The sequence below is a fragment of the Mauremys reevesii genome, linkage group 10 (assembly GCF_016161935.1).
Source record: "Mauremys reevesii isolate NIE-2019 linkage group 10, ASM1616193v1, whole genome shotgun sequence".
NCBI lineage: Eukaryota > Metazoa > Chordata > Testudines > Geoemydidae > Mauremys > Mauremys reevesii.
The window spans coordinates 68,205,868-68,232,051 of NC_052632.1; the positions used below are offsets into that span (position 1 = coordinate 68,205,868).

Here is a 26,184-nt window from a genome sequence, read left to right on the forward strand (position 1 = left end):
GTTCTGGAAGGACCTGGTGGTGCTCTGAGTTGGTGTGTGGGGTAGTGCTTCTGATGATGAGCTTGGAGAGGTGGGGGGTGTTTGAAGGCAAGAAGAGAGGGTTCAGGAAAGATTTCTTTCAGGATGGGGTCCCCTTCGAGTATGGGTTGTACTTGTTTGATGATACCTCACATGGGTTCCAGTGTAGGGTGGTAGGTGACAACGAGGGGTGTGTAGTCAGAGGGGTTTTTATTTCTGTATTGAAGCACGTTCTCTCGTGGCATTTGGGTGGTCCATTCCATGATGCGATCTACTTCTCTGGTGGACTGTTCTTGTTTGGTGAAGGCAGTTTTGAGTGTATTAAGGTGTATATACTGGACTTTTTCCTTTGAGCATATTCTGTGGTATTTGAGTTGTCACCTACCACCCCACACAGGAACCCAGACAGGGTATCATCAGAACAACAGATGCAAAACCTGCATCTCCACTGCTTCATTGATCAACCCCGCTCCTCAAACACACCTTTCAAGTGCCTATCACAACAACCTGTGGAGTATCTCACCCAGTACATGAAATGCCCCAATAACAACTATGTGGGTGAAGCCAGACAATCACTACTCTCTCGAATGAGTTCATACAGGAAAATGATAAAAGACAAAAACACCCTGTCGCCTGTGGGTGAACACTTTTCACAGAGCAATCACTTTATATCAGACCTATCAGTCCTCATCCTCAAGGAACCCTGCACACGAGCGTGGGGGCTTAAAATCGTAATTTTGCTAGATGCTAAAAATCACGGTTTTAATAAATATACTGGATTTATGCCTCATTACAACAACCTTAAACCCACTAACCTCCCTTTTTGTCCTGACTACAAGGGCATTAACAGGCCACTTCACCTTGAATGATCCTTTAGAATATGTGCTAACTACTTATGACAGTGGTCCCCAAACTTTTTCCATCATGCCCTCCTAGAGTGGCATGCCCCACAGTTTGGGGACCACTGACTTATGCTCAACTATCTGTTCCATCTTGTATTTAGCTGTGACAGTATAAGGACCTTTCCCAAACCTGGGGAAGAGCTCTGTGTAGCTCAAAAGCTTCTCTCTCTCACAAACGGAAGATATTACCTCACCCACCTCGTCTCTCTAATATCCTGGGAACAACACAGCGTGTATCTCCTATAACAGCTGTTCCCTGATCCCTCACCCTCCTCCGGTCACAAAAAGAATTCTGTGGAACTGCTAGGGCATATGGACTCTGATGGACATTATGTTTCTTGCAGGAATATTGATACCACTAAGACTTATTGAACTTAATGATCTAAAAAAAATCCATGGTCTCAACTTCCCAGTGCTTTTGACAACTCCATTCCAGCTTAGGCTGCACGCAGTATGGACCAGGTGATGACTCCTGTTTAACTCGAAAACACATTTTAAACTGTCCTTACATTTTAATTTTTAAAGAAAACAACTCTCACTCATCAACCTGACATGCAAACACAGTAGCACTAGGACTGTCCCAGGTTCCAAAGGACTGAAAGTTAATCTGACCTGAGGATGTTTGTTCCCCTTGGGTAATCCTCTGGCTTACAATGGCCTTCTCAGGGATGCTTAAGGGATGCACTGCAGCCCAGACTTTCCGGAACACTAAGTGGTATGGCTACATTCCCTCCCTCATCAGTCCACTGATGGCTACAGTAGTGCAGGGGTTCAGTATCTCTTGAGGTTGAACATTTTGGATTAAATCCCAAGGGCCAAAGTTTTGGCTGCCTTGGGGGCCGGATTTCCAAAGGCACTGAGCACCCGGAACACCAGTTGGTCTCAGTAAGAGAAGGATTAGGCTACTGTCCTTTAAAATGAAAGCCAGGCTTGATGGAGGAAAGATGCAAAACAAAAAACTACTTCCCAACTAAAGAAAAGGAATCACTCTAGCTTCAAAGGCCTCGCAAAATCCAAGCTGGAGTAGCTCTCTCTGTGAAAAGTGAACTACAGAATCACAGCATGGTCTGACTGACTATCAAAGGAGAAGCATCCAGTGAAGTCAATGGGGTCGCTGAATGGTAAATGAGGGCAGAATTTAGCCCATTAACTTCAATTTTCCATTCAGGAACACAATCAGTATTTTATTGGTCCACTGGGGCTCAAATCTTCTGGTTCAAGTACTCCTGAATTTTAAACTCAGCAGAAATTCTAAGCATAGCTGGTCTTTTAAAAGTCATATTCAGATACTGGGGGCCAGATTCTCCTCTGTTACAATGATAGTGTAACAGAGAGGAGAATCTGGCCCACAGGATTATGATGTAGAGTTTGGGGTGCTCTGCACCTCTGAGGATCAGGCCCTAAATTAGCAAGTGAAGAGTAAGCTGCACAAGTGCAGCTCGTCACATGACATGCATGTACCACATGACATTTCAGTTGCTACGCTAATAGAAATATATCAGTCTGCTTGTAGCTTGGTTTTTTATACAGCCTTCTGTCTGCCAACTTAGAGATAGCATGTAGCAGCAAAACTCTCCTTGTCCATTAACGTAATGATTAATTAATACATGATTATCACAGAGGTTTCCAGACACTAGGCCAAATTCTGCTCTTGCTTACATCTATGCAACGTCATTAAATTCAATTGGCCTGGTAAGAGCAGAATTGGACTGACTTACTTTAATGCAATACATGTAGACTAGAAGACTGTATAAAGCCGATGCTCTCTGGTAGGGAGGCAGACTGCCCCATCAGGAGCTCCGCCTGATGTAGGCACAGTGAGCCTGATTCACCATTACCCTGTACTTCATGCTGGCACACACATCAGTGCAAAGCGGACACAAATAGCTGCCAAACCAGAACAGTGGCATTTTAGAATCACTTTGCACTAGTGAAAACACTACCATAGGGTGAATTGGGCCTAATACCTCTGGAATCCCTGGGACAGCCCAGACCAAAAGAGATCTTTCCACACTCCTGGAAGAGCAGAGGGAGGAGGGCCATGATCCCAAGCATGCCCTGCCCTACCTCACCCTCTTTTGGGCAAGACTGCATGTTGAGAGAACTAAGCTCAAGAGGTTCTCGCGCACAAGGATCAGCCATTGCCCAGGAATCCATGGGTGGAGGGGGCTCCTTCCATCATCCCCACACAGACTAGCCATGCATGCATATACTGGGCTAAATTCTAACACACTGTAGTCTGAAATGCACCTCACAGCACTATGTATCTTGTAATTAATCAGAATCCATCAACTTTTCTTCACTAATGTGAAACACTTGTGGTATTGCACCCTATGGATCAGATCCTCAGCTGGCATAAACTGGCACAAGTCAGCTGACGCCAATGGAGCTACACCCATTTACATCAGCAGCGGATATGATCCCATAGCATGCAGACCAGCATGAAGTAGATACTATTACTTTCTTATCACCAGACATGTTAGGACCAGATCCTGTAAGGGGTTTAACATGAAGGCAGTGAACATCTTGCATACTCAGGCCCCTAACTTGCATTAACATGACACTGTTATATCATATACATCAGGGGTCGGCAACCTTTCAGAAGTGGTGTGCCAAGTCTTCATTTATTCACTCTAATTTAAGATTTCATGTGCCAGTAATACATGTTAACGTTTTTAGAAGGTCTCTTTCTATAAGTCTATCATATATAACTAAACTATTGTTGTATGTAAAGTAAATAAGATTTTTAAAATGTTTAAGAAGCTTCATTTAAAATTAAATTAAAATGTAGAGCCCCCCGGACTGGTGGCCAGGATCTGGGCAGTGAGAGTGCCGCTGAAAATCAGCTTGCGTGCCGCCTTCGGCACACGTGCCATAGGTTGCCTACCCCTGATATACATCATTGTTTCAGAATGTGCTGACGAGCATTAATCATACACAAAAAGGCAAGTTGGAAAAAAATGCAGGGCTGCAATGGGTTTGCACAGCTATAAATGAGAACAAAATTTGGCCTTCTGCCCTCAGATACACCAATGTGATGTCCACTGCCATCAATGGGAACTGCATACATGTATCTGAGGGCATATTTATAAATACAGACTTGGGAGAACAAGGGACAGGATGCAAGGTAAGCCTTGTAAGGCTGGTTAAAAGCTTGCGCATTTAAACACAGAGCCCTTTAGCTGTTCTACCACCCCCCCAATATCAGGCTCTAATCAGTGGAGCTAAACACTGGTCTCATTTTCACCCACAGAGCCACTCACTTTGGTTGGTGAAAGAATTTTTCCCTATGTGTTTACAAAAAGCATTCTTGGTAATCTCATCATGCTACTAGATTTATTATTTAAAAAAAAACAACTTAGTCATCTGCATCATAATAAATAAATAATATTGAGAAATCAAGGGCCTGATTCTCCACTCTCTTGTGCATATATGATCATGGCTATTTAAAAAACTCTCATTAACCCCAAACAAGCAAAGGAACCACAAAAACAAAGTAGAAATATTATATAATAACTGTCTGATAAATTTCATTACCTGCGAACTGGGAACAAGGGCCTTCCACCAATGTCCACCCTTCACAAGGTCAACTTCACTTAATGGCATTGACACTTTGCCTATGACACAGTGGCGTGAGAATTTGTCAAAATCCACTATGGTTAAAAGTAGAGTTCTTCTTTGGGCTTCTAAAAATGGGATTTCAAAGGTGTATCTCTCCTCAAACACTGGGTTCTGGGTTTTGCGTTTTACTCCTGTCTGCTTGGAGTTCTTCTGATCTGGAAGGAGGCAGATCTTGACATAAGGGTTGGAATGAGCCATATCTTGTCTTGAACCATCATACGAAATTGGAGGAGGCAGATCTCTAGCCTCAATTACCCTCACTATTAGATAATTATGCAACAAATCATACTGTGTGCTAAAATGCAGCATGCCCAGTTGATACTTCGATAAGATTTCCTCATCTGTCAAGGAGTCCATGTCATCACTATTAGAGTCAAGAGAGTAGAGTCTTGGTTCGAATTTTCTAAAATAGTCATCTGGGGTATATGTTTTTCTCAGGATAGTTGGCTGAACTATTTCTTTTTTAGCTCCTATAATTCCAAACTCAATAGGTTTAATGTCAATTAGTGGAGAACTTGGCCTTCTTGATTCTAGACCTAGGCAAAAGAAACATACAAATAGCAATGTCGGTAACTGGAAAGATTTTATTACATCCCAACTTAGACAGACTGTAAGAGCTGTGGGGCAGAGACTTTTTGTTCTGTTCATACAAAACCCAGCACAATGAGGTCCTGGCCCATGACTGGGGTCTTAGGGGCTATCGCAACACAAATAATAAAATAAACAATATCATAACTAGTTAATTGTTAAGTGAAAACATCAAATAAATTTCTCTCCCCTGCCCCCGTCTAACTCTGTGATTCTGTCACATTCATCCTTTAGCAAAAATATAAGTTCGGCCCCTTTCACAGTCTCTTTGTGGAACAGTTTAAGATTTTAATCAACATACCTTGGGCTTGACTTGGATCTCTCTCTAAAAGCAGGCACTAACCTGAGCTTTGGGAAATTACGTTAGTTTTGTATGGCTGACAGCCTTACTTGAAATCCGCCTTGTGAGGCTGTAAGCAGACCGTGATGTATCTGAAGATGATCGCCTTCTGTCAGGAGAAGAGTCTTGAGGAGTTGGAGGTGGCTCACTGGCTGTGTTATCAGAGTCTCCATCTTTGTCCTCATTTTGATTGCTTATCCTGTGAAAATGAAAGACCTCTGGATGTCTGAATCCAGTAAGTGTACTGTACACGTAACAAACAGGATAAAAAGCCCTCTTCTCTGATACTTTAGATTGAACCCTGGATAAATATCATGGATGCTAGAGCTGATCTGCAGATCTAGTTGGAAAACAGAAGAGTGCTGAACTCTGTGGTTTCAGGGCCTTACAAAGCATGGATTCTCTATCCTTTATTTTGTCTTTCAGACTTCTTAAAATGTAATGAAGCTTACTAGCAACAGCAAGGATATACACCAATATGCACTTTAACACACATCTGTATAAATATGCTCCTGTTTTGAATACATCCATGCGATACGGACCTTGTGGCATTATTGATATATGTAGTGAAAATATTTATACCATTATTTACTGCTGTATATTTAGGGTATAGTGCTGGAATTACGGCTTTCATTAGGATTGGATTGTCACACTATGAATAGCACAGGAAATAACCATGATCAATCTTTTCACACCATGTTTAATATTAATATATGGTGGTAAATGAGCCATAAAGTTTGGAAATGTGGCCCTGTAAAGCACGATTTGTTGACATACCTTTTAAGCAGTTCCTGTCCCCTTTTTATTCACTCTTTTGCATAACTGGATAGGACAATAATTCTGCTATATCTTGTTTTATTTGTGGGAGAATTTAAATAAGCAAGAAAGGTTACACACCCCGCACTGAAACTTTGTGAAGGTTTAAAATGCACAAAGTAATTATGAGAATGGGCTCATACAAAAGTCCACATGCAATCCCCTTGTCAATTTAAATCTTCTACATAAAGTAAGTTCAGTGAAAATCTTGGCCTCCCACAAATTGGAGCAACTCACATTAAACAGAACAAATCAGAACCTCTTAAGTACCCCTCAAAGAAGAGCAAGAGCAGACAGGAACAAAAATCTATGGTTCAAGATTCTGATGTCAGTTGCACTGGTGATAGTCTGGAATAAGTCCAATGAAGTCAATGGAAGAACAATTTTATACTGACATAATTGAGATCAGAATCTCACTTTTTTTTTTAAACAGTATTTCATTCTTTGTAGTGTACCAAGATAAAATACACTTTTCTGGTTAAGCCACAAGACAAAAGAACACTCAGAAAATAGAAATTGGGCACAGCAAAGTTCAGCATGAAATAAGCAAATCAGATAGGAGCAGTGCTTGAGTTTTGCTCCTCATTCATTCTTTCTATATTTCTGGCTATAAAATGAATAGGTTGAATCATTTCCCTCACAAACCACTGATGAAACTAGGCTGTTAACAATATTCTGTAGCAAGTAGTAAACTCAAAAATCTAAAACCAGAACTTAGGAATAGACTAAAAATGGAATTCCAGATCTGAAACTACCTCTCCCTCAAGTTTGGGGGAAGAAGTTCAGAGCTGGATCTTGTGGTGCTTAGAGATCTGAATCCACCTGAGCTTCACAGTCCATTGACATTTTTGATAGCAAATTAAAAACATACATTAAATGGACAGACAATACCCAGCTTTCAAATGCAGTTGCTTAAATCCTTCAACTAGTATAAAAATCAATACTTTGGAGCATAAAAGTCTGCTTTTCATCCCAAGACACAGATTTGGGGATCTGAACATACTTCTTATGATTCACATGCCTGCAAATTAAGCCTACAGAATGGGGGCAAAGCAGGGGCAAAAAGAATCAGAAAAAAAAATCATTAAGGATATTCTACACATGCTAAACATAACAGTGAATTAATTAAGTAACAAGCAGGTGACCTTTTGCAGGGAAATTGCTACTGAACCACAATAATTTTTCCTCAAATAAACTTTGGCTGTGTTTGGAATAGCTCTGTTCATATTTAATCAGAACCTCTGGTAAGGAGAATTGAGCTCTAATTTCAGTTTAACCTTGCAGAACACACAGTATTTATCTTCGAGTTTTTATATAGGAGATTTCAAAATATGCAGAGCTGACAAGCACCCCAATTCCCTGCCAATTTTTTTGCTAAGGCTAGGAAGCAAACAGTCATGATGAAATAACAATAAGGATTTGCCGTGTGTGCAAGTCAATACAATTAGATTTGCTTCAGCAACATAAACATACTTCTTTTAACATTGACATTGTAGGGTGCTGTAAAAATTCAGGAAGTGTGAAAAGTCAACATCTACCGTAAGAAATTACTTAATTTCACATCAGTTGGGCCCAATCCTGCCTTCCGAGCATACCCAGAGCTTCTACTACGGACTGTCGGAATGCTGCAGATACACAGAATGGAGGATCGATGCAGACATTAACAAGATTGCTCCCATTCATCGAGAGACCATGAGAAGGACTGGGTGGGGGAGAAAGCACACCCCATATGACAGCTATGGCTGTGTCAGGTGGACAAGGAGCAGAGGATTGGGTGCTCTTAGTTGTGAGCCCTTAGGAATTTTTAGATACTTTTCAGGGGGAGAAGGGGCAACTCAAGAAATTTACTTGTTCCCCAAACTCAATGCATTGACGCAGAATGTGGATCTTTTTAAATCCAGGTCCTAATTCAGGGTGTTATACTGCTGCCCAGCACTATAGTGTGGGAACATCTACCATGCAAAAACAATTAGTGTAACCAGACCTCGGAGCAGTTTTGAAATACACATACGCATTAAAATAGCTCACTCACAGCCCAATTCTGCAACTTTTACTCATGCCAAGTAGCACTTATTCACATGATGAGTGCAGTAATGCAAACTCCAAACATTTAGAAACCTCCCCACGTCTCTGCACCCAAAACAACAACAAGACCAGGCAAAGGGCACTACTTCTCTCTTCTATCTCCTGAGGTGTCATTCTGTACCTCTCCATTCTCCTCTCCATCTTTCCAGCCCTCCTCTCTCAGTCTCCTTACCTCCTATACATATATTCTCTCCCTTTCCCCTCAGTCACCCATATTCTCCCAGCATATCCCCCATATTAGCACACCCCCAAATCTCCTTCCCTATGCCCATTTTCCTTTACAGTCTATCTCTCAGCCTCCCTCCCTCCTCACCCCCTCCATATTCCTCAGCTGCCACCACCATACATTCCCATAACTCCTCACTGTCTCTTGCCTGGGCTACATACAGGAAACAAAAGCTGCCATTTTAGCTGAGGGCATCTTGGATTCAATCATATGAAAAGTAATGGGAGACAGCAGCCATTTTGAAGCAGTTTGCTGCCCAGCTTCTAGAGACAAAAATCTTTAAAGAAACAAAACAAAACAAACCCTAAACTTGTAAGATTTGTAGAAATATCATGGGAGCTGATGACTTTGATAGTCCCTAGAGGGCTGCTGGTCTGAGTATATGTAACACAGCATAAGAAAGGATTGCAGAACAGGGTCCTTTAATATAACTTTTTCATTATTATTTTTTGCAAAAGTTAACCAGGAGGGATCCTAGAGGCAGTGGAACTGGAGCGGATCCAAGACTCAGGTGGAAGAGACAGGGAGTACTTCTGGAGCCCACAAAGGGGGTCCACATCAGCTGCACATTGCAAAGTCCAGCTCCCCAAAGGAACTGGAGAATCACCACACAGGTGGGTTAGCGGGTGTGGGGAGGGGGAGAGGGGGGAGGCAGAGAAGAAACAGGGGCCCAAAGGTGGTGATCTACCACTACACAGCCCCAGTGGCCACAGGGGAGAATCAGAGATTGTTGGAATTACTGCCTCAGGGCTAGGGTTGCCAACTTTCTAATCACACAAAACAAAAAACCCTAGCACTGCCCCTTCCCCAAAGCCCCACCCCCTCACTCACTACATTCCCCTTCCCTTGGTGGCTTAGTCTCCCCCACCCTCACTCACTATCACTGGGCTGGGGCAGGGGGTTGGGTTCTAACTGGGGGTGTGGGTCCAGGGTGGGGCCAGAAATGAGGGGTTCAGGGTGTGAGAGGAGACTCTGGGGGGGCAGTGGGTTAGGGTGAAGGCTCCAGCTGGGGGTACAAGCTCTGGGGTGGGCTGGGGATGAGGGGTTTAGGGTGCAGGAGAACATAAGAATGGCCATACTGGGTCAGACCAAAGGTCCATCTAGCCAAGTATCCTGTCTTTCGACTGTGGCCAATGCCAAGTGCCCCAGAGGGAATGAACAGAACAGGTGATCATCAAGTGATCCATCCCCTATTGTCCATTCCCAGCTTCTGGCAAACAGAGGCTAGGCACACCATCCCTGCCCATCCTGGCTAATAGCCATTGATGGACCTATCCTCCATGAATTTATCTAGTTCTTTTTTGAACCCTGTTATAGTCTTGGCCTTCACAACATCCTCTGGCAAGGAATTCCACAGGTTGACTGTGCGTTGTGTGAAGAAATACTTCCTTTTGTTTGTTTTATACCTGCTGCCTATTAATTTCATTTGGTGACCCCTAGTTCTTGTGTTATGAGAAGGAGTAAATAACACTTCCTTATTTACTTTCTCCACAACAGTCATGATTTTATAGACCTCAATCATATCCCCCTTAGTCATCTCTTTTCCAAGCTGAAAAGTCCCAGTCTTATTAATTTCTCCTCATATGGCAGTCATTCCATACCCCTAATCTTTTTTTTTTGCACTTTTCTGAACCTTTTCCAAGTCCAATATCTCTTTCTTGAGATGAGGCAGCCACATCTGCACGCAGTATTCAAGATGTGGGAGTACCATGGATTTCTATAGAGGCAATATGATATTTTCTGTCTTCTTATCTATCCCATTGGTTCCCAAACTTGTTCCGCCACTTGTGCAAGGAAAGCCCCTGGCGGGCAAAGACGGTTTGTTTACCTGCCGCGTCCGCAGGTTTGGCCGATCACGGCTCCCAGTGGCTGCAGTTCGCTGCTCCAGGTCAATGGGGGCTGCTGGAAGCAGCGGCCAGTACGTCCATCGGCCCGTGCCGCTTCCAGCAGCTCCCATTGGCCTGGAGCAGCGAACCATGGCCACTGGGAGCCACAATCGGCCGGACGTGCGGACACGACAGGTAAACAGAGGCTTTCCCTGCACAAACGGTGGAACAAGTTTGGGAACCACTGATCTATCCCTTTCTTAATGATCCCCAACATTCTGTTTGCTCTGGGTTTGGGGCGGGGGGGAGACTCAGGGCTGGAGCAGGAAGTTGGGACTCGGGGTTGGGGCATGGGCTTACCTCGGGTGACTCCCAGTCAGGGGCGCAGCTGGGCTAAGCAGGCTCCCTGCCTGTCCAAGCTCCGCACTGCACCCCAGAAGAGAACAGCAGGTCTGGCTCCTAAGCAGGGGGCCAAGAGGCTCCGCACACTGCTCTCGCCCACAGGCACTACCTCCCCAACTCCCACTGGCCGCAGTTCCCAGCCAATGGGAGTGCAGAGCCGGTGCTCGGGGCGGGGGCAGCATGCAGAGTGCGATGGCCCCCCTGCCTACAGGCCGGACCTGCTGGCTGTTTCCAGGGTGCAGCGCAGTGTCAGGACATGAAGGGACTAGCCTGCCTTAGACCTGCAGCACCACTGAACAGATTTTTAACAGCCCGGTCGGCAATGCTGACTAGAATCACCAGGGTCCCTTTTCAATCGGGTTCCAGTCAAAAACTGGATGCCTGGCAACCTTACTCAGGGCCTGCCACTCCACAGATCAAGTGAAGATTTCTTCTACCTCACCCCTTCCTGGAGCCCCTACCAAGCCTAGCCACTTGTCCCCAAGTACTCGATCATTTCTGCAGCGTATCTTTCTAAGTCCAATAAAGCTGTCTCATCATTTTGTTCACCTGCAGACGATGTTTCCTTATTTAGCATTGATTTTATTTCCAGTTCCCATTAGCTGCAGATAAATGAGTTTCTAAGCATAATTCTGACCCTTAAAAAACTGCTCCCTGTTTAAGAACCACTATAAAGCTCTACTGCTAACCTCTCTTTACTGTCTTTCTACACTAATTCAAAACAATAAACAAGATGCTGTAATTCAAACAGAAAAGGATGAATTTTATATACCGTTTACACACAAACCTGATAGATCTGGCAGGGGAAAAAATGAAAGCAAGGAAGCTCCCAGGGGAGGATGATTCTGATCATGTGTCTTCCTATCTATCCTCCAGCAACACAGCGAAATGTGATGCATTAGGGAAGCAATTAAGGGGGCACCTCACCTGTTGTGGTTTCAGAAACACATTGCACATTTAACCCTTGAGTGTCAAGTACTCTGCTTCTATGGGAGGCAGTGTGGCCTTGCAGATAAAGCACTGGACTGGCACTAAGGCTCCTGCTCTGCCAGTGGCCTGCTGGGTAACCTTGGATAAGTCACTTTGCCGCCCGGTGCCTCAGTTTCCCCAGCTGCAAAATGGGGATAACAATACTGGCCTCCCTAGTAAACTGCTTTGATGTTGTTGTTGTTTTAGGATCAGATTTTAAAAGCACTTAAGTGACACAGGAACACAAGTCCTGTTAGAAATTCAGTTTTTCTAGGGGATATGTTCTCTTAAGTCACCTTGGTGTTTTTGTAAGTTCCCCCCTTTAGCCTGGTTAAATTAGAATAACATTAATAAGATCAGTACCTATTTCTTATTCTTATAAACCTCAAAACATTCTAGTAGATATTGTTTAGTTTCACTAAGTGCTGCTTGTATGCTATCTTTCTGTCTAGAATAATATCTTACAGCCAACCCTAAGTCCTAAGATTTATCCTGGAAATAGCTAAAGTTAAGGGTTATTTCAGCCATTTTCCATGGGGCTCTGCATGGGTGCGGGGGTTCACCAACATGCAACAAATTGCTGAATTGGGGCCAGTGCCTGAATCCCTATTTGTCTGAACAGTTATCTGGTGTATTGCATTTGTCTATGGTTAAGGTAGATCCTCTGGTAGGAACCTTGTCTGTTATGTGTTCAGAAAATATAGTGCATGCTCTAAGTAATAATAATAATTAATAAATATAGATCCTCCTACATAGTCGCTTGACTGGCAGTCTGGAAAATTACAGCAATCAGAGGGCTAAAGTGCTCAAAATAACATAGTCCAATTTAGAGATTCAGCAAGAATTCAAATGAAATGTATTGTTCTCAGCATGGAATACAAAGCTAGGCCAATTACCAACTTGCTGTGTTGGCTTGCAGGATAGTTTCTGACTTAAGCACTGGGGTAGCTATATTTCAAAGACTCCAGCTACCTGAATTAGCAGGACATGTTGTTTAGCTTTACTGCAGTTATATGCACTGTTTATATAGTTATATACACTGTTTCCACTCCTAACACCGACTCTTCCCACCAATCTCTTATTGTATGTATGCCATTAGCCAGGTGTGTGGCATTTTTGGATTCTTATGGCCTCATGTTTATGCCCTCACCACAGCCAAAATAACATTACCTTTGTCACGCTGCTATACACTGGAGATAACATTTGCTTAATATGCACATCTAAACTTACAGCCAGGCTGGCGTCTGTGCAGGAAAAGGTCCCAGGATTTCAACTTCATCTTCGCTCGACTGACAACAGCTACAGTCAAAACACTTCTGACAACAATTTCTACAAGTCCATCTGCACAGCAAGAGATCCGAGAGTCTAGAGAGCAGACCCTGGGGCCATTGGAAACCAAAGAATAAGATTACAACCAGTAGATCATTGGTGAGAAATAACACTCAGCTGTATTTATGTTTGTGTCTCTGCAGCAGAACGTTTGGAACTCTATTTATTCCATTTATATAAACAGACAAGTGCCGTGCAGTTACTGGCACAATCTCACTGAAGCCATAACTAGGCAGGGAAATAAACATTCACTGCAGGTATTTTCTTTTATAGAATTATTATGTACGTGGGCGAGAGAGCGATTTACAAAACACTGTGGCATAACAATATGCTAGAGCAGAAACATGCCCATTATTTCACTCACATTAACAAACTAATATATCAACAAATGCATGGCAGAGAGAAGAAAAAACTAAAGATTAGTGAAAACCTCAATTTAATTTCACAAGTTGTTGCACAGCTGAAAAAACCTAATGCAACAATACGAATGTATTTTAATACTGTATGCATGTAACCATACGCTCCATACATGCAGTATTACAGCCTCAAGTTTGTCAGCAAAATGTATCAGCCTAGGTACAAAATATTTCCATGGCTCTTACTACGTTGATTAATTTATGAAAAAGCTAATGATTTTTAAAAAAAAACATTATTTGCCCTCAGTAAGTATAGAAGTGCCCTCGAGAACAGAATTTTGTATGGTGGCAGTAGTAACTATCTAACAGTGCTATTACATTTATTACATGCACACACATTATATGTAATAATGTACACAGGCTAATGTATATATTTATTATATTATATGTTATGTTATAATGTTATAAACAAATATACACAGGCTAAGTGTATACATTTATAGCAAGGGGGAGTGCATCACAAGAAAGGAACTGTGTCTGAAGAAGCCACAGTTCCCTTCCTAATCTCCCCTGGCTCCAAGAGGGTATAAACTTGCTGGTGGCTTATACCAACAACAAATAACTACCCCATTCCCACCACACCCTCTAAGCTCAGCTTGCTGGTGCACTGGAGAGAGGGGGAGGAGGCATGAAGCCAGGGTTCCGCTCATTCCCCATCCACCCCTACCCACCTTTCCCAGGTGGGGGGGTGGGGGTGAGAGAAGAAAGTGGTCGTAAGAAGGCTCGCAGAGCAGTACATAGGGCACACACAGACAAATTCTAGCTATCTGTTTTCAGTGGTAGGTGAAAACCCAGACTGCATTATGAAACCCTCACAAAGTCAAAATTACAGAATAGGCTTTTTATAATTGTACCAGAAATTCTTGAACTGTATCATGTTTGCAGTGTTCAACACTGTCTTTATAGGGAGACAGTCGGCACTCATTGGGAGGCCTTCCCAGGGAGCACAGGGCTGCAGAGAAGGACAGTAGCAGATTGATAGTAAAACAAATTTTTATTCCACACCTGTAAAAAAACTGAAATTTCCTGCTATTCAAAAAAATTAGTTTTTCTATAAATGAACCCCAGAAATCAGAAAAGCCATAAAGCAAGGAATCTGGCGTACCATCTATACCTACGGCATTAGAAAAGATTCAGAAAATGCAGGACAATCTCCTCTGGATGACGAGATGAGACAGAATAGCGAATGAATCATCTGATTAACTCACCTCATTTATCGGTTCCAACTGTCCTTTTAGATATCCATGATGAAGCAAAGGGGAATAAAATGAAAAAGACAAAACCAGTTTAGCAATGCTCAAATAACTCTAAATTAGCACCGGCCAGAGAACAATTTCTTTAATTTCTCAGGACATGCTATTTCCCAAGCTTGTCCTACTTAATTTTAGGGGAAGGGGAAGAATCTCCTGAGGGAACAACAATATCTTCTTTTCCCCTTCCCTTCCTGCTGCTCACCCTTCCCTAGGAGGATCCCACCACTCTCACCCCTGTTTACAGCAATAGAAACGTATGTATTGCTTCTGCTACCATCCTCCTCCCAGGAGACATCATGTGCAACCACACTCCTCATGTGTCCCTAGGAAATTACTTGATTTATACAACTATTTACTGCATCAGTAACAAACCATATCCAGGTCATAGATACGCTACAAGCTCCTGATAATAGAGACCTTGGTCTCAATTCAGTTCTGGCAAAAATGGTTGCAACTCCAGAGATATTAAGACCAACACTTTCAGAAGTGGACACTAAATTTGAGTACTCCCATTTCTGTGTGCCCAACTCAAGATACTCTGTGCCTGATTTTTCAGAGATACTGAGCACCTTTAACTCCCATTGTCTTCCACTGGGGTGGTAGGTCCTCAATATTGGAAAAATCAGTCCCAAAGTGTCCCCAGGTGAGTGCTCAAAACTTGAGTCACCCAAGGTCACTGCCCTTTGAGCTGAAGTGACTTGCCCAAGGTCACACAAGAAGTATGTGACAGAGCCAGGAAGAGAACCCAAATCTCCCAAGTTCCAATCTAGTACTTTAATCACACCATCCTTCCACTCTTATTCACTTTGTTTGCACTATTCCTGCTGTAACTAGCACTATTAGCACCTTTACGTTCATGAGCACCAAATTCACCGAAATTCATTAAAAAACCTTATTTTAAAAAGTTTGGATCTCTACTGTGGTTGTTTCGCTATCTTTAACCCCTGATCATATCTAGTAGTTTTCTGTCTCATGTGCCTTCCTTTAAAGATGGTTTCCTTAAGGGGCTTGCTCTCCCAAAAGTATACTGCTCCTATTGGCTAAATTCTCTATGGAAAACATAAACAATACAACTTTTTTAAAAGGAACTAGATTAGATTAGATGAAATTTAGCTCTACAAAGGCTTCCACAGAAAGCATCTTAGCACAAACATCCATCGTCACATTCTCACAGACCATTGCTTAGTGAAAATACCGCCACCTGTCTGAGGTAAGGATTGCAAGGACAAAAGCGCTGTATTTTGATATGGCTACACCCAAAAATCATTTTTAAAAACCCCAGGGTTGTCATCCCCCAATTTACACACTAAATTCCACCCAAAACTGGTGTGGCTTATTCCAAGCCTGCACTAAAATGCCTACACTGCATTAAAACGAGTTCATTGGATTTATGCCCTGCAGCCAAACAGCCCAGCATGTCCTGTGAGAAAAGGCCATGTGGCGTAAGGGAGTGGGGTGTGGTAACTCCAGGCAGGCCTGCATCAGACAATCCTCCTGGCTAAAATGTATCAGTTGTGGAAGAGAGGCATCAAGTAAAACAACCTAGATCTGCTTTAAAATAAAATAGGGCCTTGGGCAGCCAGCACCCCAGGAACATGAGCAATGCTCCCCACAGACTCCATCATAAAGCAAGTGGAGTTCCATCCTGTCTGTGTGCTCAATCAAACTCCCCCAGAAACCCTAGCCAGGTACAGAGGAGTGATGACAGAGACAACAGGCAGGAACTAATCACCATAGCACAGCAGAAGCAAATGAACAGCCAGTGCCATAAAATACATAAATGCACAGATCCATGAAATAAAAGCAAACACGAACAGCTGTCTGTGTCCATGCTAGTCACATGCAGCAGGCAGGCTAGCTCTGTGGGAATGACAAAGGTTTATAGAGTACAAATGATCGCCAGCAGGTGCTGGGTAAGCTCAGTTGGAGTTTAAGACCACAGACACTATAACAAACCCAGCACATACAGGCAGACTGGGTCTACCATGAGATTAGCCTACTCCACTGGGAATGCAAAAGGAATACCGCTCAAGTCACTGCTGCTGAGCCTAGGCTTATTGTACCAGATCTGCAAATTCAAGATCAACTCTTCAACCCAGGAGCATAATCCATTTGGGAGTCCTGGTGCCATGAACAAACCCCCATCACAAAACAACACATAGTATGTGTATTGTGGCCTATGGCCCCTGCATAGTCATTGCTGCTTGATGACCTGGCTGACAGCTGTTCCTTGATACCTTGGTTTCCAGAATCTGCCATACGTGGGGCTGTTTTGCTATCTTTGCCTTTACACTCCCTGTGCCCCATATGCTGCTGTGCTTAGCAGTTCCCTGCATCCTCCAAATCAAGTGTGACCAGCATTTTTTAGGTGGGTGATATTGCCCAGCTGGGGCTCGCTTTTTCTAGCATGAATATATGTACATACATGCATGTATGGACATATACATGTATCAGAGGGGTATATACATGTCCCCTCTGCTTCTGTACACTTTGGTCACTTCGGGATGATGGGGTCCAGTACTACACCACTGATATTACAGATATGGGGCAAAGAACATTAAGGGTAGCAAAGAATCCTGTGGCAGACGTTTTGGAGCATGAGCTTTCGTGGGTGAATACCCACTTCGTCGGATGCAAGACTTGCATCCGACGAAGCGGGTATTTACCCATGAAAGCTCATGCTCCAAAACGTCTGCTAGTCTATAAGGTGCCACAGGATTCTTTGCTGCTTTTACAGATCCAGACTAACACGGCTACCCCTCTGATACTTAACATTAAGGGTGGAATTTTCAAAGGTGAAAGCCAATGAGCCTTGTGCTCCTAAATCACTTATGTACTTTTTAAACAATAAATGGTAATACTTCACACACACAAAGCCTGACCTAAAGCCCAGTGAAATCAATGCAAAGATCCCTACTGACTTCACTGGGCTTTGGATCATCATAGTATGTTTCATCCCAGGATCTCAAAGCACTTTTTAAATACTAACTAATTTGCAGTCAGTACACCCCTGGGAAGTAGGTCACTATTGTCATTTCAGAGATGAGAAACTGAGTCACAGAGAGGATGACTTACCCAACAGCATTTTACATCCACTGTGCACAGATGCCATTGTTAGTGACTGTGCAAGGCAGTGGAGAACCAAACCGAGTCATTGTCAGGGCTCAGATAAGAAGCCAGATTTCCTGGCTAACATCTTCCAGGAGTTTTTAAACCATAAAACCATGGGTATCAAAACTCATTCAGGGGAGCAGGTCAAATTACATTTTGAATTATGCACCAGGGACCCAGTTTACAGCATTAGGGTCTCGTATACAACAGCCTATCCACCAAAGAGCTCCTTCTACCCTGGCACAATTACACAAGGGACAGACCAGGCTGAGAGTAGTTACAAACCTAGGGGCTCAGAGCCCCCTGCCCATCTAGCTTCCAAGAGCCCCTCAAAGTAAGGACAGCTTTAAGTGAGTACTGTTTTCATGGCCTGGGGCAAGTTGAGTGGGCCCGTTTTGGGGTTCATAGTTGGTGGTAATATGTCAGTATACCACATTGAAGTAAGGGTCTCTGTGTCTGTGCCCACAGCAGGTCCCTTTATTGGTGTGAGGGGCCCCAGTTTCAATCTCTGCAGGGATTCCCATATGTGTGGAAGCCCCCATTTCTAGGCTTCCACGGTGGGGAGGGGGGTGTCTCATGTAGGTGGGGTTCCTGAGCCTGCGTTCTCAAGGGTCCATGTGACAGTGTGAGGGGCACTTCCTATCCCTGCTGGTGGTTCACAGGACTGCAGGATGTGAGTAGCAAGGTCATCTCACGCCCTGGGGGAAGTTCTGTGTCCTTTCATGACCTTCTGGCTGGCTGATTCCTGAGCCTCTCAGGCCCCTTTCACAGGCTGCCCTGCCTAGTCCTCCTCCCCCAGCAGCAGCCACCTAAGATCAACTCGGGAGCAGCCTCCATGGTAACGCCAGCTGGATGAATGAGGGAGGACTTGGTAAAGCACACCTGGCTGCTCCTACTCCCGTCTCCCTGCCCGCTCTTGCTCCCACTCTGAATTCAGTCCTAGACATGGAACACGCAGTCAACAGCTGGATCCCTGAACTGCAACAGAACAGCAGCAGAGGCAGCTGCAAAAACTGTTGCTCTGCTTCTCTTTGTGCCCGGTATATGCAACTCTGCACGAAGGCATCACAAACCACACACACACACACACACACACACACACACACACACACAAGAACTCACATATATGCTGACATTCACACGCACAGACCGTGCACAATCCCATGCACACATACAAACATAAGCACGCCTATGTACAAACACCCCCTCATAGACACACAGTCCATCCCATACATACACCATCAGTCAGATGCACAAACACACAAGTTCACACAAATGGGGATGTTCAGATTCATTCGTAAGAAGGAGGTGAGTTCCAATCACACGTACCATTCCCCCAAACCCTTCTCCACAAAGTGTTTCCACCAACCCACAGTTCTGGTCTGAATCAAGATGCATTGGCTGACTGCTGCTATTAAACAAATGCAAAAAGCCGAATCACTAATGTGTCAGGTTGGGTATGTAACTAGAGAGCTTCACCTTTTCGCCAGCTAACTAACTCGCACACCCGAGTTTACCGTTAAGGAGGAGCGGGGATCACTACCTGGGCTGGATGAACATGCAGCTAGCAAATTGAGCTGAGTGCAACCCCAGGTTAGCGCAGACCAGGTTTCCCTGTGGTCCCCACCCCGGCAAAGAGGACATTACCTCCCCAGTGCTGGCCAGACCTACCTGTATATACGCCATCTTCACTGGGTATCACATTAGTTCCCAGCACAGCCTGAGCATGGCGTCTCTCTCCCCTTTGCCCTCAACAACAAAAAAAGACGTGACTTGTTTGCTAGATGAGCACTGACCTCCCCGCTCCCCCTGGCTGCTCGCTGCGGATCAGCGTCTCCTCCCCAGCGGGCTCTAGCCCGGCGCTGTCTGTTTCTCTGGTATTTCGGGCAGGTTTTGTCGGGGGCCCCAGGCTCTCTGTGCCGCGCTGGGCGGGGAGGGATGTGCTCTGGCAGCCCGTCACCCGCTGCACCCCCCTGGGCATGGCTCGGGGGGGGGGATTTCCCCTGCTCGGGCTGCCGCGGCCGCAGCCCTCCCTCTTCCCGGGGTCGCCATTCGCCTCTCTTGGGGCAGCCTCCCTGAGCTTCGAGCCCCAACCTCCCAGCCCGGCACTGTCACCCCCTCCGCCCGCCTGCGCCCGGGACCCTCATCCCCTCCGCCCGCCTGCGCCCGGGACCCTCACCCCCTCCGCCCGCCTGCGCCCGGGACCGTCACCCCCTCCGCCCGGCACCGTCACCCCCTCCGCCCGCCTCCGCCTGCGCCCGGGACCCTCACCCCCTCCGCCCGCCTCCGCCCGCGCCCGGGACCCTCATCCCCTCCGCCCGGGACCCGCATCCCCTCCGCTCGCCTCCACACGGGCCCGTCCCCCCCTCCGCCCGCCTGCGCCCGGGACCCTCATCCCCTCCGCCCGCCTGCGCCCGGGACCCTCACCCCCTCCGCCCGCCGCCGCCCGGGACCGTCACCCCCTCCGCCCGCCTCCGCCCGGGACCGTCACCCCCTCCGCCCGCCTGCGCCCGGGACCCTCACCCCCTCCGCCCGCCTGCGCCCGGGACCCTCACCCCCTTCGCCCGCCTCCGCCCGGGACCCTCACCCTCCGCCCGCCTCCGCCCGCGCCCGGGACCCTCATCCCCTCCGCCCGGGACCCTCATCCCCTCCGCTCGCCTCCACACGGGACCGTCACCCCCTCCGCCCGCCGCCGCCTGCGCCCGGGACCCTCACTCCCTCCGCCGCCTGCGCCCGGGACCGTCACCCTTCGCCCGGGACCCTCACCCTCCGCCCGCCTCCGCCTGCGCCCGGGACCCTCACTCCCTCCGCCCGCCTCCGCCTGCGCCCGGGACCCTCACCCTCCGCCCGCCTGCGCCCGGGACCGTCACCCTCCGCCCGCCTGCGCCCGGGACCCTCACCCCCTCCGCCCGCCTCCGCCTGCGCCCGGGACCCTCACCCCCTCCGCCCGCCTGCGCCCGGGACCGTCACCCCCTCCCCCCGCCTCCGCCCGGGACCCTCACCCCCTTCGCCCGCCGGCGCCCGGGACCGTCACCCCCTTCGCCCGCCTGCGCTCAGGACCCTCACCCCCTTCGCCCGCCTGCGCCCGGGACCCTCACTCCCTCCGCCGCCTGCGGCTGGGACCGTCACCCCCTTCGCCCGCCTGCGCCCGGGACCCTCACTCCCTTCGCCCGCCGCCGCCTGCGCCCGGGACCGTCACCCCCGTCGCCCGCCTCCGCCCGGGCCCCTCATCCCCTTCGCCCGCCTGCGCCCGGGACCGACACCCCCGCCACCCGCCTCCGCCCGGGACCCTCACCCCCTTCGCCCGCCTGCGCCCGGGACCCTCACTCCCTCCGCCCGGGTCCCTCACCCCCTCCGCCCGCCCGCGCCCGGGACCCTCACCCCCTCCGCCCGCCGCCGCCTGCAGCGAGCAACACGTGGCGCAGAACAAGACCCAGCCGGGGCCCTACGCCTTTCGCTGGGGCCGCCAGGGAGAGCAACTGGGGCTTAGCCCCGGCCCCAGCAGCCGCGCCCCCTGCGCTCTGGGCAGCTGGAGCACAGAGGGGATCGCCCGGCCAGGCGGCAGCGGCTGGTGCTGCCGCCCGGAGGATCCGCCAGGGGGTGGAGGGAGGCTGCCGCGGAGGCTCCCAGTGGGTTCGCAGAGGCCGTGGAGCCTGGGTAGGCTCAGGGCATGGTGAGAGCCGTGCGTCTGGTGGGAGCGGGGGAGCTCTTGGGTGGGGGGCAGGCCCCCAGGAGGGCCCTGTAAATCTGGGCTGTGGTTCTGCCTGCTGCACAGGATGGGAGCTCAGGGTGGAAAAGGAGTGAGGGGCTGAAGGAAGCTGATGCTGGGCGATGGGGTGGGGATCCCCCCCACGGCACCTCCATGTGCAACAGAGCCGATGGAACTGCCTGCCACCACCATGTGCCACGAGTTGGGGACCAGTCAGCTAATGTGTGCGATGGGGGGAGGGGGGAAGAGATGGGAATCCCCAGAACGTATGCACTGGTGGGACTTGTGTCACTCTCCATGTGGCACCCACGGAGGGAATCCAGCCTGAAATGCCACTAGGGAACTCACCAGGAGCCTGTCACATAATAGAAAAAAGACCTTGAGCCAGTGCTGCTAACTCCAGGGTTTCACACATTAGCTGTCTGGCCCCCAGCCACTAGCACGTGTTGGTGGCAGGTAGTTCCATCGGCTCTGCTGCATGTTAGGTGCTGGGAGATCCCCACCCCATCGCTCACCTCAGCTTCCTTCAGCCCCTCATTCCTGTCACCAGCAGCTGCTCTCCTGTTAGTGCCTGAGAATTACTGCTTTCATTTTTGTTGTTTTAAAGTAAGTTTCTAGCCCTACGGGCTGTCCAGAAATGCTTGGAAATGTGACTCCTAAATGCCAGGAGGCAAATAAAAAGAACCCAACGTTTATTATATTTATAATCTCTCAATTGTCTAGGGGATCTGACTCATGATTTTTAAACACTTGGATTAGCCATACCCATTATTGCAATGCAGAATGTACTCTAGGAAATTTACACAGTGTGTAGGGGCAGGGGCATATATACTCTGTTTGCAGGGGTACCCGAATGGGAGGGTGTCACATATGCAAGTTAGGACCCCATTTTCAGCCTCCTCTGTGTTAAGCTAGCCCTGTTTTAACCTTTGCATGGGGACTCCCAGGTGGGTATTTGGGGCCCCTCTGTCTGTATCCACAAGATCCCAGTGAGTGTGTGTAGACCGCTGGGTTTTGGATTCACAGAGCTCACTGAATGCATGCTGGGGGCCAGTCCTCCTTTCTGTGTTCACAGATGAAGGGGGCTAGATAAGTGTGGTTCTCAAGGCCCCACGTGACCTGAGGGGCACTTCCATGCTGGCATTTCACAGGATTGCAGGCTAGGAGTCCCATGGTTAGCCAACAATATTAGGAAGCTCTGCCCTTTCATGCCCCTCTGGCTGAGTCCCAGGCCCCCTCCATTTGCATCACCGGGGGCTGCTCTGCCTGGATATCCACCTGCTGTCCAGCAGCAGCAAGCTCCCCTCAGCTCAGCAATTAGGAGAAGCATCCATGGTAAGTAACACTATGGATGGGGGCTGGGGTCGATGCTAAAGCACTCCTGGCTGCTCTGACTCCTATCTCCCAGCCTGCTCTTGCTCACATGCCAAACTCAGACCCAGAAACAGAACCCTGGAGTTAACAGACGGATCATGGCACATAGAGCAGCAGAGGCGTCTGCGAAAACTGTTGTTCTGTTTCACTCAGGGCACAGTTGCACACACCGCGCAATAAAGGCATCGAACATTTGTCTCAGCCACACACACATATATGCAGACATTCATACACATAAATAATAGCTACACACAAAGATAATCACATAGAGATACCAACATCACACATACACAATGTCAAGTATCAGCGGGTAGCCGTGTTAGTCTGTATCCACAAAAACAAGGAGCCCAGTGGCACCTTAAAGACTAACAGATTTATTTGGGCATCTGAAAAAGTGAGGTTTTTTTACCCACGAAAGCTAATGCCCAAATAAATCTGTTAGTCTTTAAGGTGCCACCAGATTCCTTGTTGTTTTTGTACATACACAGTGTGTATGTCTGAATGAATGTAAGTCTCTCTCTCACACACACACACACACTATGTTAGTTTCCTTTTGTTTTACTGATTTGTACCAACACAACCTTAAAAGAACATGCACCCAACACATAGCTAGAAGGGATGCATTCAATTTCTTTTATTTACTTTTTTTAATTAAGGTCCAGTCACAAGTACGATTTCCCCATACTTATCTTGGAAGAGATTGTTTTGTAACCCTACTTAGTATTGTCAACTGCCAGTAAACCACAGTTCTTGTTTCTAAATACATTAGAAGCAAATATTACTATTGAATGCAAAATCGGAACAAATAATAATGCTCCAGGTTGCATCTGTCACTAAAGAACTTAACCTTTTCTGTAACTAACTGTCAAGTTTCCCATTAAGTGGGAGAGGGAATCACTAGCCTGGGCTGGATGAACATGCAGCTAGTAAATTCAGCTGAGTCTAAACCTGGTTAGAGCAGACCCAGTGTCTCTGTGGTCCCCCTCCCCAGATAAAGAGGGCATTTCCTCCCCAGTGCTATTCAGACCTACCTGTATATACGCCATCTTCAATAGGTATCACATTAGTTCCCAGCACAGCCTGAGCATGGCGTCTCTCTCCACTTTGCCCTCAACAACAAAAAAAAAGACATGACTTGCTTGCTTGATGAGCACTGTTCATTCCTTTTCCCCCTTGCTGCTCACTGACTCTCCGTAATGATCACTGTTTCTTTCACAGTATTTCTTGAGCACAGAGGTGTTGAATATTTTGTTTGTTTCTAATATTTCTTGTATGGTTTTCTGGGTTCCCAGGCTCTCTGTGCTGCGTTGGGCTGGGAGGGATGTGTTCTGTCAGCCTGTCACTTGCTGCATGATTGATTTCCCTCTTTTCCTTCTTCCCTATGCTAGGCTGGTGGTGAATTTCCCCTTCTTGGGCAGCAGCCTTTGCACTTCCAGAGATCTGGATTCCCCTCTCTCAGTGCATCTCTGCTTGGATTTGTTTTTCCAACTTAAAGCCGGAGGATGAATCCGGGGGAAGTGTCTTCTGCAAACAGCATCATCCATCTGTCTGCAGCAACCAGATAGACAAGAGACTTTGAAACAGCAGCATGTAGGAGGGTCCTTTTTGTCACAGAACAAGAAGCAAAACGTGTCTGAAACCTATTGGTGATGATTTTCCATCAGCAAACCAAAAACCTCGCTCTTATTTCAAATTATATGTGACCAGATTAGATATTTATATATTGAAAGGGAATGGTGTACTGAAGGAAACTCTTTCATTATGAGTTTACAGAAGGACCTGCAATAAATTATACCTAGGGAACCTACCAAAACTATAGAGAATGCTGTCACCATGTGCAGTGCAAACTCATTTCATGTACACAAGGAAGATGATGTAAATATGAGTAGAGAACACTGCAGTGTAATGTACATTTTGCAGTGTAAGGTGCTGAAAGAACTATCACCTTAATAGCCATTTGATTTGCCAGCACACACCTCTCACTTCTATTTTTAGCTTGCAATATAATTATACCTACCCCCTTTTCCCTCTTACAAAGGGTTAGAAAAAGTATTTCACTACAGCTGTTCTGCAATAGGGTGAGCAAAAATAGCATTTTGTAATTGGGGGAAAGTGGTATTGTTAATCGGTAGAGCTAATGAAAAGAATTCATTAATAAATGAAGAAGACTAGTCTGTAGGGTGTATGTGTTTGCATTACGAGGCGGAGCGCAGGTTCCTTTTGAAGCGGAATGCAAGTGTCAAAGCTGCAATTGCAACAGGTCTTGTGCAGAAAAGCAGAACAGCGACATCCAGAGGACGAAATGCAGAACTTCAGGGAACTGGAAAACATTTCCCAAGCTTATGAATCAACTGAGAGGACACAAACCTACATCTGGATTAAACTGGCTTCATAACACACCCATATCACAAATGCTGGTAGAGTGCAGTACACTACAGTGCTAGTAAAACCTTATCTAGTGCAATTAACTAACAGGTCTTAGGAGAAGTGAAGGTAGCTAAATATCAGTTTTTTATCATTAGCAGTTATTGTCACAGGTGTACTATTTCATACCAGCAACCTGCATTATTATTGCTGTCCCCCCTCAAAAAACAAGGATTGAATCAACAAGTACTAAGCTGTAGAATTCATTGTAACAGAAACATCCAAGCCAGGCGCTGTGACTGGATCTTTAAAAGAACTGGATAATTTTATGAACATTAGTTCACAAGCTAAAATAAGGATAACGAAATCTTAAAAATCACATCATATAAGGATAAGTGGAAAGGATAAGGAAGGAAATTTTAGCCATCTATAACATCACATATAATACCTTATTAGGATTTTTTTTTAAACTTTCTGATGAAGACTATTGCTGGAGGCAGGATATCAGACTACGTGGACCAATGATCTGATCTATTATAGCAAGTCTGATGTTCCTAAACAGACTATAACTAACTAAAATGCAAGCCACGAAAAACAAGGACATATGAGGTGCTCAACTAGACTTAAACCTAATTGGAGTGGGAGTGGAGAAGGATAAGTCTTAACAGAGACCTTATTTAGTGATCAGTCTAGACCAGTGGTGAGCAACCTGCGGCCCGTCAGGGTAATCTGCTAGTGGGCCGCCAGACAGTTTGTTTACATTTGCACGGCTGCCCACAGCTCCCAGTGGCCGCAGTTCCCGCAGCTCCCATTGGCTGGGAACGGTGAAGTGGCG

The 26,184-nt window shown here is 46.6% G+C and overlaps 1 protein-coding gene and 1 long non-coding RNA gene across 7 annotated transcripts in view; one reads left to right on the top strand and one right to left on the bottom strand.

The window, feature by feature from the left end:
• SYT17 (synaptotagmin 17) overlaps positions 1 to 24,046 on the bottom strand; it is a 72,428-nt gene extending 48,382 nt beyond the window's left edge. For 2 of the 6 annotated variants that reach the window (XR_005585229.1, XM_039490323.1), the window contains exons 1-5: positions 19,574 to 19,651; positions 14,747 to 14,764; positions 13,024 to 13,172; positions 5,520 to 5,668; positions 4,458 to 5,077 (exon numbers count right to left, since the gene is read on the bottom strand). Coding sequence is in view for 5 of the 6 variants with exons in the window: in XM_039490323.1 (XP_039346257.1) it covers positions 4,458 to 5,077; positions 5,520 to 5,668; positions 13,024 to 13,172; positions 14,747 to 14,764; positions 19,574 to 19,588 (951 nt within the window). In the remaining variant the exon portion in view is untranslated. Of the gene's footprint in view, positions 1 to 4,457; positions 5,078 to 5,519; positions 5,669 to 7,156; positions 7,176 to 8,359; positions 8,685 to 13,023; positions 13,173 to 14,746; positions 14,765 to 19,573; positions 19,652 to 24,016 lie in introns of those variants that run through there. The other 4 variants (XM_039490324.1, XM_039490325.1, XM_039490326.1 and 1 more) reach the window with 4 other exon arrangements.
• Positions 8,768 to 13,155, top strand: LOC120372873. Its single transcript, XR_005585230.1, has 3 exons — positions 8,768 to 8,908; positions 9,055 to 9,210; positions 13,026 to 13,155. It is a non-coding gene; the product is annotated as an uncharacterized LOC120372873 (long non-coding RNA).
• Positions 24,047 to 26,184: the final 2,138 nt, after the last annotated feature.